At 39.8% G+C, this 19,006-nt stretch overlaps 1 protein-coding gene across 1 annotated transcript in view; it reads left to right on the top strand.

Moving 5' to 3' along the window:
• slmapa (sarcolemma associated protein a) overlaps positions 1 to 19,006 on the top strand; it is a 62,309-nt gene that overhangs the window by 11,759 nt on the left and 31,544 nt on the right. The window contains 2 exon segments of the mRNA XM_080026419.1: positions 7,208 to 7,355; positions 9,085 to 9,157. Of these exon segments, the coding sequence (XP_079882545.1) occupies positions 7,208 to 7,355; positions 9,085 to 9,157 (221 nt within the window).

The following is a 19,006-nucleotide window of genomic DNA, read 5'->3' as shown; positions in this document are numbered from 1 at the left end:
CTCTCTCTCTCTTCCTCTCTCTCCCTCTGTCTCTCCCGCTCTCTCTCTCTTTTTTCTCTCTTCGCCTAAGAAAACAACAAAGTTCAGATAACAGGTTTATCGTACCAGTCATGACTCGCTCCCTTATGTGTGACCGACTCATTCATTAAGAAAGTATGGAGAAAATCCCACGCCTTAGTGTGTGTGTGTGTGTGTGTGTGTGTGTGTGTGTGTGTGTGTGTGTGTGTGTGTGTGTGTGTGTGTGTGTGTGTGTGTGTGTGTGTGTGTGTGTGTGTGTGTGTGTGTGTGTGTGTGTGTGTGTGTGTGTGTGATCCTTTGACATCCAGCTCCAGTAAAGAGCTTCTTCATACTTCTACTGAAAATAATTATTTACACACTTTTCATGTCTGTGCCTTTTTTCCTTCTTTTTAAGATACATTTTTTGACATTTTCAACCTTTATTTGGGCATTATCAAGCTTTATTAGACAGTACAGAGTTGAAATGGGGAGACAGAGAGAGAGGGGGGATGACCTGCAGTAAAGGTCCACGGGTCGGATTTGAATCCGCGACCACTGCAACGAAGGCCGGAGCCGATATGGTACGCAGTCTATCCACTATGCCACCGGAGCGCCCCAAAAGGCTGTGACTTTTGATGTTGACTCACAGTTGCTCTTTAATTAGTTTCACATTACACTTACCTTCCAGTAATCCTGTAGTATAGTCTTCAGTTTTTTTTCTTAGCAGTATAATCAACAACTGAAACAATTCTTGGGCTCTTCTTGGGATTTCTCTGGGCTCCTGCGCTAGTGTCGGGGAGGGGCGACGCCAGTTTGTAAACGCTGCCGTACTAGTATCTTTAAAACTGCTCGCTGTAATAATTCCTCTGACTCATACTGGCATTTGAGAGATTCATTGCTGACGTGCCTTCACTGTGAGTAGCTTTATTTGAGCCTAATGTGAAACCTCGAGCAGTCAGAATTAATTTAAATTGAGGAGTGTGTTTCCTCCAGAGCTACAGACTCAGTAGTAGAGAATTCCCTCTTTGTGTTGCCGTGGACACTGTTGCCGTGCGGCGCTGTGTTGGAGGGATAGTCACACAAAAGGGGAATTTTGTACCAGAAAAAATTTAAATGTTTGAATATTTTCACTTTAGTTTCCTAAATCGGACTGCTAAAGACTCATATTAACTGCTGACAAAGCTTGTATTTATCACAGAAAAAGGATTTTGGATTTTGGCTCTTATGTACATGGATAAGAGAGCACATTAAAAAGGCATGAAGGCCTGTATGAACAGGACAGATTGATTTAAAGCTATCTATTTCGGTTAACATAGAGACACTTGACTATTGATTCAAGATGGACCTGAACATTTACTGATTGTGTTCATGGCTTCACAAGAGTTTTTTTTCCCCTATTGTCCCGTTTTCAGTTTTATGTTAAATGTGGTCGGGCTTTATGACTTTATACAAATATTTTACACAATTGTTAATTCTTTGTTGATCTGATTATTTTATTTTTTAAATCATCCTGTACATCTAATGAATGTATTGATTTATGGCTGAAGAACTCAGAATATAATTGAATGCACTAATGATTAAAATTAGATTAGAAAGTTTTCCCTGATTGTAGTAAAATGGGGATTTTTCTCCGAGGAGCCCGTTTTCTTTCAGAGAAGGACTGAGAAATAACTTCATGCCCTACTCTGAGTTGGAAATATTTTTAGTCGTTGTCAAATGTTCAGTGTCACACCTCTGTCAGCACACTATTACTATCTGTGCTTAAGTGCGTGTGCGTGTGTGTGTGTGTGTGTGTGTGTGTGTCCTCCAACCAAACTGGTGTCATGTGTCGACCTTCTGACTGGTTAATTGGTTGTCGTGCCTGGAAAATGCCAGCTAATGGTTTTCACTGTTTTTTGGGCAAATTAGAATCCAAACACGATTATATTATAAAGCAATTCATTTCACTGACACTAACATGGGAGGAGAGATGGAGAGAATGGGCGGAGGAGAGAGAGCGATAGAGATAAAGGGATGCAGTGTTTCTCAGAGAAATGTTCAGTTTGTGGGTGGAAGTGGTGAAGGAATGTTGTTGGTTGTGAATGTCCGTCAAAAGTTTAGATTTATCATTTGAAAAGTGATGCATTTGTGAACCATTGTATGAATAGTAAAAATTATATTCGTATTACAGTAGTTGTAAATAGTTTATGTCGTTTATCTCTGACCCACTGCAATAGGAACTATATGAAAAAAAATATTGAGTAGAATAAGATAAACATATTAACAATAACAATATTTACATTGGATAAATTCTAAATACTAAGCAGTGCAAGGAATGTTTTGTACAATATAAACCCGTATATATAGAATAGAATAGAGAGTAAAAAGTAGATAAGTTAAATTTCAATGTGTAATGTGATGAAGAATATTTACAATATGTGCAATATGCAGTCAACCGGATGTACATTTTAAGGCATTTTGATGTGCAGGCTGAATTCACTATTCATTGTTTCGGCCGAGAATGCTGTTTTCGGGATTGGAGGGGTGGGTGTTCATTTGGAGGTTTCTTCTGTACTTTTACTAAAAAAAATCCCCCAAATATATTTAGAACATTATAAAAAAATAAAAAAATAAATAAAAATCAGAGTCAGCAAGAAACATCAACAGTCGGTTGATGATAAGACGGGTTGTAACTTGTAAACAAACTTATTTAGAAGAAAAGGCCAATATTAGAATTGATACCCAAACCCTTTGTAATAATCAATAACAGTGAACAAATCCACTTTCTGTTTAGACTTTGACCTAGTGTACCTATGTAATGGTTTGCAAACAGTGTTCCCGTGCAGTGGTCGTGGTAATCCAAACGTATTCCTTTTAACACGGAGGGAAGGAATTGTAAAGTAGGAGAGAGAGAGAGGGGGAGAGAGAGAGAGAGAGACAGAGAGAGAGAGACAGACAGACAGAGAGAGAGAGACAGACAGACAGACAGACAGACAGACAGAGAGGGAGACAGAAGCTCGTGAAATGCTGGTGTGTAACAGTTTAGTTTATACAGCTGACTGAACGGGGAAGGAATTTTTCCCTTCGTCACACACACACACACACACACACACACACACACACACACACACACACACACACACACACACAGAGGAAATCCCTGTTAATAAGCTTTTTCCTAATTTTTATTTTTTTAATTTAATTTTTAATAAATTAAATTATATTTTCTGAATGTATTTTTTATTATATTACATTTTTATAAACATTATAATTTATACGTTTATTTCTGCTCTCTTTTGTATCCATTTAAATGTCTCTAAAGTGTTAAATGTGGAAAATAATAAAGAAATAATTGAAAAAAAACAACACAACACAGTAAGCAACTTCTCAAAACACTTATAAAGTACTGACATCTGTGTGTTCTAATAGCAGACTGTTTGCGTGACCGGTGCTTCATAGTTATACATGAGCCAGCTGGGATAACTTCAGCGTGAGAAAATAACTATCTACTAATGACAATGCCTCTAACTCTGGTTAATGAGGAAAATAAGGAGTTACTAGGATACAACACACACATAAACACACACACACACACACACACACACACACACACGCGCACACACACATTTTGTTGTGAAAATGGAAGGGAGTCAGAAGAACTAGACTGTATGACTAATAAGGGTTCAGGTAATTAAAATACTTAACTGAACATTTGCATTCACTTGTAACTGACGAAAGATATGGTGGGAACTCCTCCTGAAAGATTTTAATGGTCAAGTATTCAAGGACATTATCCACAATTTCACAGCTTCCAGGCCAGGCTTATTTCACCTTTTTTATTTCTCAAAGGATATTTTTTTTTTGCATTTTTATGCTTTATTGATAGTGTAGAGAGACAGAGTTGAAATGGGGCAGAGAGGGGAGTGACATGCAGAGAACGACCGCGGACTGGAATCGAACCCGGGTCCGCTGCTGGCCGAGGCCCATGGGGGGGACGCCCTACCAACTGAGCTTAGGGCGCCCCCAACCTTTTTTATTACTACAGTAAAGTGATTAAGTCATTAATACGCTGCATTGCGTAGCGGCAGAAGTTGGTTAAGGCAAAACTTTTTAGTTTTTCGTATTTGCATTGAGAAAAGTGTGTGTTTTTCTCCACACCATGGGTTTGGTTTTACTTTCCATATCCATATTGTCTTCACTTTATTATTACCGAACTTATTGGCTGTTTGATGAGTTGATGAAAATGCTGTTGAAAAAAAAGCAAATGTCAACAAGTCAAGTGATGATGAGACTTTCACTGGCCTGAGACCAAACCAGCAATCAGCTGCTCACTGGGCCATTACGTCATGTTTGCTTGTGTGTGTGTGTGTGTGTGTGTGCTTGCTCCTGTGTGTGTGTGTGTGTCTTTCTGTCTGTGTGTCTTTCTGTCTGTGTGTCTGTCTATGTGTCTGTCTGTCTATGTGTCTGTCTGTCTATGTGTCCGTCTGTCTGTCTGTCTGTCTGTGTGTGTGTGTGTGTGTGTGTGTCTTGCCTGCTCCTGTGTGTGTGTGTGTGTGTGTGTTGCTTGCTTCATTGTGTGTGTGTGTGTGTGTGTGTGTGTGTGTGTGTGTTGCTTGCTTCATTGTGTGTGTGTGTGTGTGACATACTAGGGACAGAATGTGCGAGCCATACGTGAGGTATCTGACGCATAGTGTGTATGTGTGAGAGAGTTGTTGCTGGGTGAAAAGCTCTATAGTTAGGTCCCTCCCTCCCTGTCTCCGGGTTACCATGGGGATAGGCGGTAACTCTCTGTCTGTGTGTGTGTGTGAATTTGTAGCTTTTCGTAGCACGCTGCATTCGGATAAACGGCGAAGTCAACCATTCCGTCTCGGCATATCTCTCTCTCTCTCCCTCTCCCTCTGTCTCTGTCTTTCTCTCTCTGTCTCTCTCTCTGTCTCTCTCTCTCTCTGTCTTTCTCTCTGTCTCCCTCTCTTTCTCTCCCTTTATATCGACGGTGTTTTTCAGTAATGACGGAAGGCTGAGAGCTGATGAATGAAACTCCTGGAGCGGCAGACAGACAGACAGACAGACAGACAGACTGGCCTCTGGCTTTCAGATCAGATCATTAACTGTATGTGTGTGTGTGTGTGTGCGCCTGCGGTGTAATTTCATACCTTACTCTAGTGTCTGTGTGTGTGTTCTTGCATTTGATTTATGTTGGTGTTTTGAGTGTCGGCCTTAAATCCTCGTTTGTCATCACTTGTGTTCTCTTGTATGTGTGTTTATTTTCCTGTGTTAACTTGTGTGTGTGTGTGTCTGTCTGTCTGTCTGTCTGTCTGTCTGTCTGTGTGTGTGTGTGTGTGTGTGTGTGTGTGTGTGTGTGTGTGTGTGTGTGTGTGTGTGTGTGTGTGTGTGTGTGTGTGTGTGTGTGTGTGTCTGTGTGTGTCTGTGTCTGTGTCTGTGTCTGTGTCTGTGTCTGTGTCTGTGTCTGTGTCTGTGTCTGTGTCTGTGTCTGTGTCTGTGTCTGTGTACATGTATATTTGTTTGTCTTCAAAATGATTTGTGAATGAAACCGAGTGGATGCGATTGTTGCCGTTTGAGATTTACTATCGTGGCTGTTGTTGCCGTGCGTCCCCCGGCCCTAGTTACATGCTATTTAAATGTTATTTGGTGCTTTTAAGTGTTCTTTGAAATGCTGCTGTATTGGCAGTAGCAGCGTACTGTTTATTTTTATGGGGTGTTGATCTGGAGTATAGCTTGGGGATTAGTTCATTGTGATTATTGCCGCCAGTTTGTCCCGGTGGAGCACTACCACCAAAAAGTACCAAAAGCATTTTATTCATTGACTGCCTTCACTAAAGATGATGTGCTTTGAAAGGCAGACAATGTAAATGATAGCTCCTGTTAATTCTGCCTACCGAACGGGTTAGACACGGAGCATTGCAATATACAACTTTTGGCCCTAGATGACGCCAATATACACCTTTTTATTACACAATGTACCTTTAAAACACTTGATATTTATCTATTCTTACAGAACAAGCCCAGGGGTAGGCACAATGAAGAGGAAAACCAGGCTTACAAAACAAAACTATATATACATATTTTGGTGAATGAGTTTGGTGCTGAAAGACCCTTGGTAACAGACCTAATGAACATCAAAATGTGTAGGTGCTCTTTGTAATGGCAATATCAGCCAATGCTGGGCTTACACTAGAGGACTTTTAAAAGACTGAAGACTGAAACCCTCTTACATCTAAAGACTATCAACTCACACCTGAAGACAACTAGTCATTAGTTTTCAGTCGCAGAGTGAGATTTTGAAAAGACAGGGGGTCTTATATTGCAAGACTACAACTAGATTCCTTTTGAGATTAATATTATTTCCGCAAACGCGATAGTGATTATTTAATTAAAAAAAGGTTAATTCAATATTTTCCGAGCGGGGGACTTCCTTTAGTTATTTGACCATCTTTATTTGCTGATCTCGTCCCCCAATAACTTACTCCTAACCATGTATTTGACGGTAGAGTGTTAAGGTTGCGCGGCTGTCAGCCTGGTTCTCCCGCCGAGGCTTCAAGGAAAAAGTGTCCGAAATAAGTGCCTGCCCAGGCGGACACAGGTCACGACTAATGCTGCTCCTCCTGCGTCGTGCTTGGTGCGTGCGAGAGTGTGACAGTGTTTACGTCATTTCGCTTGAGCCAACCCCCTAAGACTAGCGATAATATCAAACATGTTTGATAATGTTGGAACGTCAAGACGGGAAGAAGACTGGCTGAAATCGGGTCGGATGACCACCATACACCAAACGACTGAGATTACGGGCGCGCGCCACAACTCCAGCAAGACTCCTGTGATATCAGTCCGACATTGTAAGATTGTCTGCGACTGTCAAATCGCGTGAAAAGTCGTGTAGTGTAAGCCCAGCATGAGGCCATTGTCAGGTCGATCCACCAGTTTGGTCGAGCTGTAGCTGTGCAGCTTTATACAATTGTGCGCACACATTCATGATCACCGGAGGATGAAACCTTGTAAAAGCCCATGATGCAACAATCTAATACATTTAGATTCACTTCCTTACTGATTTTAACATGAACATACTTAGGAGCTATAGTGCGTAAGTTATTTTTTGTTTTAAGACTGCCACAATTACTCGTTATTAAAATAAGAAACGGTTTCCTGTGACAGTTTTTTTGTGTATTTCTCTGTGTTTCTTACCTGCCGTGTGTGTGTGTGTGTGTGTGTGTGTCAGTTCTACCTGCAGGACACTAAGAGCAGCAATGGGACCTTCATCAACAGCCAGAGGTTGAGTCGCGGCTCGGAGGAGAGTCCGCCCTGCGAGGTGCTCTCTGGGGACATCATCCAGTTTGGAGTCGACGTCACTGAGAACACACGCAAAGGTACACACACACACACGCACACACACACACACACACACACACAAAGGTACACACACAGAGGTACACACACAGGTACACACACGCACACAAAGGTACACACACAGACACACAAAGGTACGCACACACACAGGTACACACACACACGCAAAGGTACACACACAGACAAAACTTTCAAAACTCCAATAAATAAAAATAAAATAAAACTCAACTATTTATTTTACACAAACCTATTGTTGTTAGATGGTGGGAGAGATACCGAATGATACACAACCAAAGAAAGATGGTGTCAGTAAGGTGGAGATTTTTTCCCAACTCTATCAGCCTTGTAGTTGATGATACACGCATAAAACCCTGAAATAAATACACTTGACTCACTCTGTAGGGCACCTCAGGGCTCGTTCTGCTCAGGTCAGGGCCTTCATGTGGCACAGAGCGGATATTGAGGTCAAATTTTCAGCTCCATTAAAACTTCATTCTTTTTCGTCAGACCCAATGTGCATTCAACCTGCTCTGGACATCATTAATAAAAGAATACTACTACAGCTAAATATAAATCGGTTTAGCAATATTATGGAATATTTATATTTATATATAGTTCCAAAAAAGACACTGCTAGTTAAAAAATGTTTTTGAAAAAAAAAATAATTATAAAAAATTTGATTTGCTAACCATGTAGAATCCAGTACTTTTCTGATCATCTATCTATGTGTGTATGCTATAGGTTTGTATTTTCCCCATTGCTCACAAAGGAAAAATCACAATCAGGTCAGGACTTCTTTGCAGACGTTTCATATCAGTCGTCACCCTGTCTGTACGTAATGTTAATACATAGCCTAGGCTCTGTAAACGGGTATGTAAACACGAATGGAGGGACAGGACGTGATTTTGACAACAAGCTTTCTCCAGGATCGCGCCACCTTTTTAATCCGCATCAGTCTGAACGTCGTTATTGACAACGATTCAAGAAATGTATTTGTCATATGCACATTACAGCAGCTGTGTGTGTGTGTGTGTGTGTGTGTGTGTGTGTGTGTGTGTGTGTGTGTGTGTGTGTGTGTGTGTGTGTGTGTGTGTGTGTGTGTGTGTGTGTGTGTGTGTGTGTGTGTGTGTGTGTGTGTGTGTGTGTGTGTGTGTGTGTGTGTGAAGCAGCAGCGGTCATTGGCAATGCAATTCTTAGGCCTCAGGCTCCTCTCAACAATGCAATACAGAAGGAGAAAAAACACAAGTGAAGAGAGCAACACCTGAGACACAAATACACACGTATAGTAGATTTAACAATAGTTAAAACTATTTAGTTAAAGTCCTACTTCACCGGTTGGAATATGAAGGTTTATTGAATTCTGAGATCCTATTTAGTATAAATGTGCAAAAAAAATTGAAATCAGATCATCCTAGTCTGAGAAAAGGCAGAAAGAGTGTTATATGGTCTCACTGTCTAACCCTACATTTTCCTTCTTGTGACATCACAGTAAGGGTTAGGATTAACAGGACAGCTGGGCCAAGGGAAGACTGAGGGAAGAAAAACCTCATTCATTATATTATAATAGTGATTTTACGTTTGGGTGAAGTATTCCTTTAAGGACTTCTCTCCACAGCCTCCAAGTTCTCTGATGAACTATGAAGGTCCTTATTGGAGACTCCAGTTTCTCCGGGTATAATGTTGACTCAGAACTAAGTCACTAACCAGAGTGTTGTACATTAACATGGTGTGTGTTGTTTGTTTCCCCAGTCACCCATGGCTGCATCGTGTCAACTATCAAACTCTTCCTACCTGATGGGATGGAGGCTCGCCGACGGAGCGAGTAAGTATTCACACTCTCTCCATGGGTCCATGCCTTGAAAAAATATTGTGAATTGTTACTTCATATTTTAATTTTTTTATTATTCAGCCTTTATTTAACCAGTAAAAAAAAAAAACATTAAGGTTTAAAAATATATATTTTCCAAGAGTGTCCTGGTGAAGACAGTCAGCAGGACAGAGTCATACATACATATAAACATGAGGTACATAAATTAAAAAAATTAAATGAGTAATTTACATATTTAGTAAGTATAATATTATTTAAAAATTACTATAATCATGAAAATATATTATATTACACAAAACCTCTACAGACGGATGTAACTGCCTCCAAGTCTTTTAGCAGCTTCTTCATGCAACATTATCTCAGGACAGAATGAACCTGTTTCCGTTGGCATTTATTGTTCTCTAGTTACTGTTAATTATGATAATATGGTAATTAACTGCCTAGCAACACACACACACACACACACACACATACACACACACACACACACACACACACACACGCGCACGCTAAATTTCTGCTTGCATAGTGATGTGATTAGAGTCAGTCTGGATGTTGATGAGGACAGCCATTTTGCTAACGAGGTGTGTGTGTGTGTGTGTGTGTGTGTGTGTGTGTGTGTGTGAGCCACCGTTCAAAAACTATTATTGTTGTTGGTCAAGTGGTCATTTGGTGTTTACTGTTTACATCAATTCACGCTGTGTGTTGGACAAACGAAGCATATTCTGTTTACAAATCATACTACCACCAGTGTGTGTGTGTGTGTGTGTTTAAATGGGCCGTGACATACCAGCAGCTGACCCAGTATGGAACTTCCTACTGTACTGGGAATCCCACCTGTGCGTATGTCTGTGTGTGTTTGTATTTGGCTATGATAGACACCATGTGGAATCTGTGTGTGTGTGTGTGTGTGTGTGTGTGTGTGTGCGTGTGTGTGCGTGTGTGTGTGTGTGTGTGTGTGTGTGTGTGTGTGTGTGTGTGTGTGTGTTGGTGCCATGGTGGGCAGTGCCATCTGCTGCTCTGCCATCCATCGTTCAGTCAGTAAAACACAGAGGAGCATCCTGACCTTTATGAATACAGAAATACACAGTTCTCTAGTCTCTGCTCTGCTCCTCCTGCTGTGAGTGTGTGTTGGCAAACAATGAGTTGATTTCTAAAACTCAGACTGTGTACTGTGTGTTCCAAGCCATCTCATTTTAGCTCTGATATTAGTGTTTTAATTCTTGAGGGAAATATCTGGTTCTTTAGCTGCTAAATGCTCAACTTTGTTCATAGTTTGCGTTTTTTTTATTTTTTGTATGATTCTTTTTTGGCATTTTCAAGCTTTATTAGTTAGTACAGAGTTGAAATGGGGAGACAGAGAGAGAGAGGGGGGGTGACATGCAGTAAAGGTCCACGGGTCGGATTTGAACCCGCGACCACTGCAACAAAGGCTGAAGTCAATATGGTACGCGCTCTATCCACTACGCCACCGGAGCGCCCCTTATGTTGTGATTAGTGATGCCACATAGAATTACAAATCCTCATGTGACATAACATCTCTTCAACATGTTAACATTTTAAGCAAAATGGATTTTTCCTTCTAATTGAAGACAGGCCAAATGTATTGTCTGTATATACGTCTATGCAGCTCTTTCTCGCAGTGAGAGTGTTGTAAAACTAAATCGGACATATTTATCAATGTTTCTCCTCCCCAGTGTAAGCATTAACCAGCTTTAAGTACACTGCCATATACAGCTTTATACTGTCACCCTCTCTGTGTGTTAACAAAGAGCTTGTATTTGTATATAAGACAAGTCGGTTTACTTTGAAAACTTGATTACATGTTATATTTCATGATGACTGAACCTGCAAACTCAAGGAAAATAGTTTGATTAATTAATCTTCGAGCTCTTGCAGTTAAAAAAAAAGTCAGAGACACTCGATAAGAAAAATGATTTTTCTGAAGTTTGAACTTTTGAACTCGGCACACTCTGTTCTGCCAAAAAGAAAACAAGAGAATGCAATCTCTTTTTAAATGGCCACAAGCAGCAACTCCCTTCACATTCCTTGTAAAAAGAAAAGAAAGAAGTTAGAAATAAAACAATGGTCGAACACGCCCATATTATTGTGTTTCTCATCTAATGCACAACACCTGCTATGACATCATTGATTGTGGGTGTGGTCAGAAAAAGTTGAAAACAGTGAGACTCAGGGAAGAGGCATTCTTTTACATTGTTACTCATGTGGACACACACACAGAGGAGAGAAAAAACAACACATTCACATGATAGAGCAAGTTAAATTCTCTCATAGTTGCTGACGGATTATTTTATCCAGTTAAATCAATTCTACCAGGTAAAAATATTACAGTGCACATTTCTGTCACTGTTTTGCACGTGACTACAGCGCTACTTTGTTTTATATACAAGGAACAAGGAACATTCAATAGGTTTTTTTGGTCCAGTAAAAATAATTCTACACAGGTAAAAATATTACTTGTTAATGTGCAATTTTTTTATCCACCGTAGTTTAGTTTAATAGTTTCTGTCACTGTTTTGCACGTGACTACAGCGCTACTTTGCTTCCTTTATCTGTCAGTTATCACCTGCCATATTTCCTTAAAACACACGCCCACACACACACACACACACACACACACACACACACACACACACACACACACACACACACACACACACACACACACACACACACACACACACACACACACACACACACGCCCAATGTCAAGTGGTTACAGTTTCATTTTCAGATCCGCACTGCTCTCTTCCAGGTGAGTGGAGCTTTTGAATGTCGGCTTGTAAATTGATTAGTCATGGTGGAATGAATGAACACACCTTAGTTTAGCCTCTCACTCACTCACTCACTCACTCACACTCTCTCTCTCACACTCTCACTCACTCACTCACTCACTCACACTCTCTCTCTCTCTCTCACTCACTCACTCACTCACTCACTCACTCACTCACTCACTCACTCACTCACACACACACAGACCATGAAGGCATTGAAAAACCATAGTTGCTACATACTTGTAACAGGGAGCTTAGTCAGTGCCAGTTACGGGTGGAGCTACTGCCGTTACTTGCACAAGTTGAAAGAATAAAAACTGTTATGCTCAGAATAAAGGGAGGCGCAAACTCTACAAGAAAAGAAAGTGTGTGTGTGTGTGTGTGTGTGTGTGTTATTGGGATGACTTCACTACACTCTCACGCTGTGGAAACTTAGAGAGAAATCAGCTGGTGGAGTCTCGAGTCAGTCTGAAAACTAAAGAGAGAAAAAATATGAAGAAGGATCCATTTTCTAACCGGAGTTATTAGCTGAGAAACACTCGCTGGATATGTTTGAACTTTGTACTTTTTGACAAATCAGCAGCTGACACACACAGGAAGAGGAGCTGACAGGTAATGCCTCTTGTGTTACGGACTAGTGTCTTTAACTTTTAGTGCCTTGACATGTTTCAAATGCTAAAGCTACTGCAGACAGACAGACAGACAGACAGGCAGGCAGACAGACAGACAGGCAGACAGGCAGGCAGCAAGACAGACACGTGAGACACTCACTCACTCACTCTCTCATGAGACATACACACAGACAGACACACACACACACACACACGCACACACACACACACACACACACACACACTCACACATAGAAGCGTCAGCTGTTGTTGTCATGGCACTAAAGTTTATCCTTGTCTGTATACAAAGACAATCAAGTTGGTTTATCACGTTTTAGACCAAATGAACCTTACTGGATAACGTCTCCATTCACTCCACACAGTCTGAGCCAGGAGTTTACGGTCAGGTTAAAGTTTATTGCGTTGTGTAGAAATTTGGCTTTGGGCAGAGTGCATGATTGCTTCACTCACTCACTCACTCACTCACTCGCATGACAAACTCACACGCACACACACACACACACACACACACACACACACACACACACACACACACACACACACACACACACACACACACACACACACACACACACACACACACACACACACACACTCTAAAAAAGAGATTACAACCAAAAACAAAACAGACAGACACACAAACATTTTAAACATAGACAAAATGGTTCTTAAAAAGCTATCATTCTTATAACACTGTAAATACTTTGTCAAACTAAATTGAACCATTAAATAATACTACAACTTGTGTGACATTGTACATCTATTGTCTATATTTACAATAAATATACAGGTAAAAAAACAAAACAAAAACATGGTGCAACTATATCCGAAATGCATTGTAAAACACACCTCCTTACCAAATACTATGGCTAGGGAACAATCGCAGCCAAAATGATCTAAAAAATGCAACCCCAGATACAAAAAATCTCCACGAATAGGGCATAAGGGTTAATAAGTAAGTAAGTAGCCTGTAAGTTAAACTGCACTCTGCTTCATTGCATAGGAATGCACAATGTAAGGATTAGGTGCAAGTGTTAATATACGTTTTGCACATTGCCCTACTGCACTACAACTTGTAATCAAAAATGCTAAGTGCTAAAGTGCTAACCTAAGCTGAAGACATGCTGATGATTGATAATCCAGCTTTATAACTATTACAATGATGGCGATATTATAAGACAATGAGTTTGAATTGTTTATTGTGTCAGTTAGAAGAGGCAGCAAGTGATCTTCATCCTAAAAAATGAAGAGGGAAGTACTTGACTGTTTCATAATATCAGACGACACAGAGGTTTTTGTTGTGGTGTGTTTGGATGACTGTTTCGTTTGTTATAATGAACACGAGACCAAACCTGAGGCATTAGCTGTGTAGAAAGCATCTTTTCACGCGTGTTTTTATTTTATACTTAGAGAAAGTTTATAAGCTCGACAATTGAAATTCTGTTGATGTTCTTACGAGCCATAGTTGAAGAGCTATGAATTTCGGTCATGTTGTGCAATTTTGGAAACATAAATGGGCCCACCATAGCTATCAACATGGCCAGTTTACAGAGCCTAGGCTGTGTATTAACACCAGTTTTTTTTTCTTAGCCTACGCACAGTAGAGACCGGTAGAGGATCGTGAGGAGAAATTCTCTCATTTTGCGTTCTCCAGAATCGCTGACTCCACCGTTGTCAGGTTATGTAAAGCCCAAGGCTACACGTTGTCAAATTCCTACTGTGGAAAAATCCCAATTTGATTCATGAACTGGTTCAAGAAAAACTAATAATGAACAGGGGGCTTGTTGCCAGGACGATGCTGTTTGAGTGACAGATCTGCTAGGGGCGGTGGTGATAAATAAGACGACATTATGCACAGTGGTTGCCGCGGTAATGGATATTAAAGCATGACAGACCGCTGTGACTGGTTGGAACCACACAGTGAGATTCAGTCATTAAGAACTAGAGGAAGACACTCCAGAATAGAATATCACTAAACACCGGCCAGGGTTTAGTGAACAGACAGAAGTTGGAACAAAGATGTATTCTTTCTGTTTCCATTTTAACCTGTATTTTTTATTTAATTTAAATGTTCTATTTCTATTCATTCGCTTTTAAATGTTTTATTTCTATTCATTCGCTTGTGTAATGTGTATTATGTATTTTAATCTTGCCCCTGTAAAGCACTTTGAATGGCCCTGTGTCTGAATTGCGCCATATAAATAAACTTGCATTGCCTTACGAAAGATAAAGTGCAATATTGTTGGTATGAATTGGAATTAAGAGTCAGATTTAGTTATTTTGGGGACTAGTGAGATGCAGTCATTAAAGGCCTACTTCACCGGTTGGAATATGAAGGTGTATTGAACTCGGAGATCCTATTTAGTATAAATGTGCAAAAAAAAATGAAATCGGATCATCTTAGCCTGAGAAAAGGCAGGAAGAGTGTTTTATGGTCTCACTGTCTAACCCTACAGTTTCCTTCTTGTGACATCACAGTAAGGGTTAGGATTAACAGGACAGCTGGGCCAAGGGAAGACTGAGGGAAGAAAAACCTCATTCATTATATTATAATAGTTATTTTATAATGATAGAACGCTGGTTCCGTATGGGTGAAGTATTCCTTTAAGAACTAGAGGAAGACCCACCACCAGTGTTTAGTGATCAGAAAGAAGTTAGAACATAGATGTATACTGCAGATCAAGACTAATATTGTTGCTCTGAAGGCAAGGCAAGTTTATTTCTATAGCACTATTCAGACACAAGGCCATTCAAAGTGCTTTACAGGGGGCAAGAAATACATCAAGATTAAAATACATCAAGTATAGAAGTGGAATTAAGGGTCGGATTAAGTTATTTTGGGGACCAAGTCAAATGCATGAATTATCAAATAACTTATTTTCTTAAAATTCAAATGGCTTTATTGACATGATGTGAGATTTAAAAAATGATTTGCCTCAAGCATCAAAATACTATTGGACCAATGGAAACAATAATAAGAAGAAACTGATACATTAAAAACAGTAGGATTACTATGTATTAGGATGCCATCTAAGTATGTAGATTTTTAGAAAGAAAATGTATTAGTGAAAAGTAAAAACAGACATCTTTAACAAACGTTTTTTAGGTGTTTTCTTGGGCCCACTCAATTGCCTTCCTTTGGCTAATTATAAGTCTTTCTCTAGAATAAATGTATTATTTTTAAATTGGCTATTGGGAAAAGAAGCCTAGAATGACACTAAATATCAAATTGAGTTGGAAAATAGTGAATTTTTTCCCCCGTGTTTCCTTGTATTTTAATTACAACCAGTTTCATCCTCTCCGTCCAGTTTGTAATAACCTCTTTTATGGGTTTATTGCTTGTAAATGATTTATTTATTCATTAGACTTTACGATGTGAAATGTAGCTTGAAATTATTTGCTGTCTGTCCCACAGACCTACTATTAAAAACCGACTTGATGACGGATCAAATTTATCTTTCCGCATTAGACAATGACGTTTGTAGGACATGTTTCTGAAGATTATTTCTTGGTGAATACTTGCCATTTTTTTGAATTTATATATTAATACAGAGATACATTTAGCACATACAACCTTTGATGAAAAGACTCAAAAAACAACAATATGCAAAGTTAAATAAAGATACAAACAAATACATAGAATATAGTAATAATAGAATATACTTGCTATTCTTAAGGAGTGTCAGGTGGTAGGATGTATAGTATGTAATATACATGCACACACACGCACACGAAAACACACACACGAAAACACCTTACCCAGCACATTGGAATCACAGAAAGTCTCCAGTGTTTACTATGATGGATGATGCTGCTCTCAAAGTAGTTTGTCACACTAAAGTAGAACAGCACAATCCCTGGTCTCTGCAAATAACCTGCAATGAGTTTTTTTTTTAACAAATTTTGATTGAATTTTTACAATAAACATAGTGAACTGGCAAGGCAAGTTTATTTATATAGAACAATTCAGACACAAGGCCATTCAAAGTGCTTTACAGGGGCATACGATACATCAAGATTAGACGTAAGAAATTGCATTAAAGAGATAAAATAAAACAAAGAAAAAAGATTCAACATTAGCCTACATTAGACAGGGGACAGTAGGCCGTTCACATCTGTGTCTGTTCGGACTGAAGTCTCTTTCCCCACATTCGAGTGAAGATGAGAGTTGGCAATTCAATTCCAGTCAGACATAATACAAAGAGAAACAATCTCCTCCCTAAATGAAACTCTGACAGTTTGGGAATAATAACAACAGATAGATAAATGAAATAAAACATATACATAGACTTTGGTAGAGAGGTGTACAGCAAGCAATCTGTAATGCACTGAACATACATTCACACCATGCATTCCCAAATATCATTCTCAAAACTACAATCACAATGCATCTTCTACTGTATATCACCATCTTATTTTATCTTTTTTAAAGATTATTTTGTGGCATTTTCAAGCTTTATTAGATAGTACAGAGTTGAAATGGGGAGAGAGAGAGAGAGAGAGGGATGACCTGCAGTAAAGGTCCACGGGTTTGATTTGAACCCGCGTTCACTGCAACGAAGGCCAGAGCCAATATGGTACCCACTCTATCCACTACGCCACCGGAGCGCCCTGATATATCACCATTTTTAACTAAATCTAGGAACTTTTCCAAAATCTTATAAAATGCTAATGCTAATTATGTAAGTAAATTCCTCAAGAGCCGAGCTTGTAATCCTTCTACATTATTGGATTAATCTGCGAAAGTGTCTTTTTTTTTTAAAGATATTTTTTGGGCATTTTTATGCTTTATTGATAGTGTAGAGACAGAGTTGAAATGGGGCAGAGAGGGGAGTGACATGCAGAGAACGACCGCGGGCTGGAATCAAACCCGGGTCCGCTGCTGGCCGAGGCCCATGGGGGGGACACCCTACCAACTGAGCTAAGGGCGCCCCCGTGAAAGTGTCTTTTTTTTTTTTTTTTTAAGATATTTTTTGGGCATTTTTATGCTTTTATTGATAGTGCAGAGAGAGAGGTGAAATGGGGCAGAGAGGGGAGTGACATGCAGAGAACGACCGCGGGTGGGAATCGAACCCGGGTCTGCTGCTGGGCCCGGCCCGGGAGGGGGACGCCTTACCAACTGAGCTAAAGGCGCCCCCGTGAAAGTGTCTTTTAATCTAATTCACTTCCCTATAATTTGGCCCAAAGTACCAAGAAGCAATCACTTATGAAAGTACTTCTCCATTCACAGCCTTCTATTTTCTGCCTACGTTTCTGCCTTGTGTATTTATATAAACTACGCAGATTTAGTACTTTTATTAACATTTTATTTGGCTTTTAAATTAAAGGTGGGGGCGGAAGTTCTGGAGAATGCTTGTTGTCAAAATCACTTTTTCTCAAAATCAGTAAATATCTCCTCATGATTTGCTTTCTAGCTGTACTGCGTGTGCACTGAAACAAATAAGATGGTGTTCACACACAGCGTGGTTCCTGTAAATGGCAATGTTACTTGCTACAGTGGCCCCCCTTTATTTATATACACTTTGTTACATACTAGTTTACAGAGCCTAGGTTGATTATACACCTGGATTTGTTTCAGCGTACAGACAGATAGCGGATCGTGAGGAGATATTTACTGATTATGGCGTTTTCCAGAATTGCCACTTTTTACTTCATGACCTTTAGTCCAGTTGTGTTCGTTTGTTTCTCTTGGCCTCTGCTGTTTTGTCCCACAAGTAGAAACAATTTATGACACAATTGGGTTGCACTTGCTTTCTAAGTAGATCTGTGTGTGTGTGTGTGTGTGTGTGTGTGTGTGTGTGTGTGTGTGTGTGTGTGTGTGTGTGTGTGTGTGTGTGTGTGTGTGTGTGTGTGTGTGTGTGTGTGTGTGTGTGTGTGTGTGTGTGTGTGTGTGTGTGTGTGTTGTGTGTAAGTGTAAAATCATCCCTAAGTGTTTAGTAACTGCCAGCTATTCTCAAACTAGTAATATACTTAATCTTGTTACATCATTTAAACTTGAGGAATGTCTTCGCGACCTTTAGCGGTGTGTAAACCGGTCACATAACTTCACAGGGATCAAGGCAAGAGGTATTTATAATCACCTGACAATCCTTTGTGGTTGTGTGCATGACCGATTTATTTGTGGGTGCCTACATGGGGAAAAATGTGTTTTTAGAATTAGTCGTTTAGTTGAATATTTTTGCCATTTTTTTTTTTGTTATTTTGATGTTCATTGTTCCAGATTTATTTACATACACACACACACACACACACACACACACACACACACACACACACAGAGCTGCAGTCTCCTCCTCTCCTGCTGGTCTGTAGTTAAACATTAACAGAGTCAAGTTATATTTTACCTAGAATCAAGTTCACCTTCATTCCTGAACTCTGGTTGTTTTCCATGTCAATACTAGATTATCCCACATTGT

The sequence above is a fragment of the Ammodytes marinus genome, assembly GCF_949987685.1.
Source record: "Ammodytes marinus genome assembly, chromosome: 4".
Lineage (NCBI taxonomy): Eukaryota > Metazoa > Chordata > Actinopteri > Uranoscopiformes > Ammodytidae > Ammodytes > Ammodytes marinus.
Note: the sequence above shows the minus strand (reverse complement) of the source record. Positions and strands in the feature narration are given on the sequence as shown.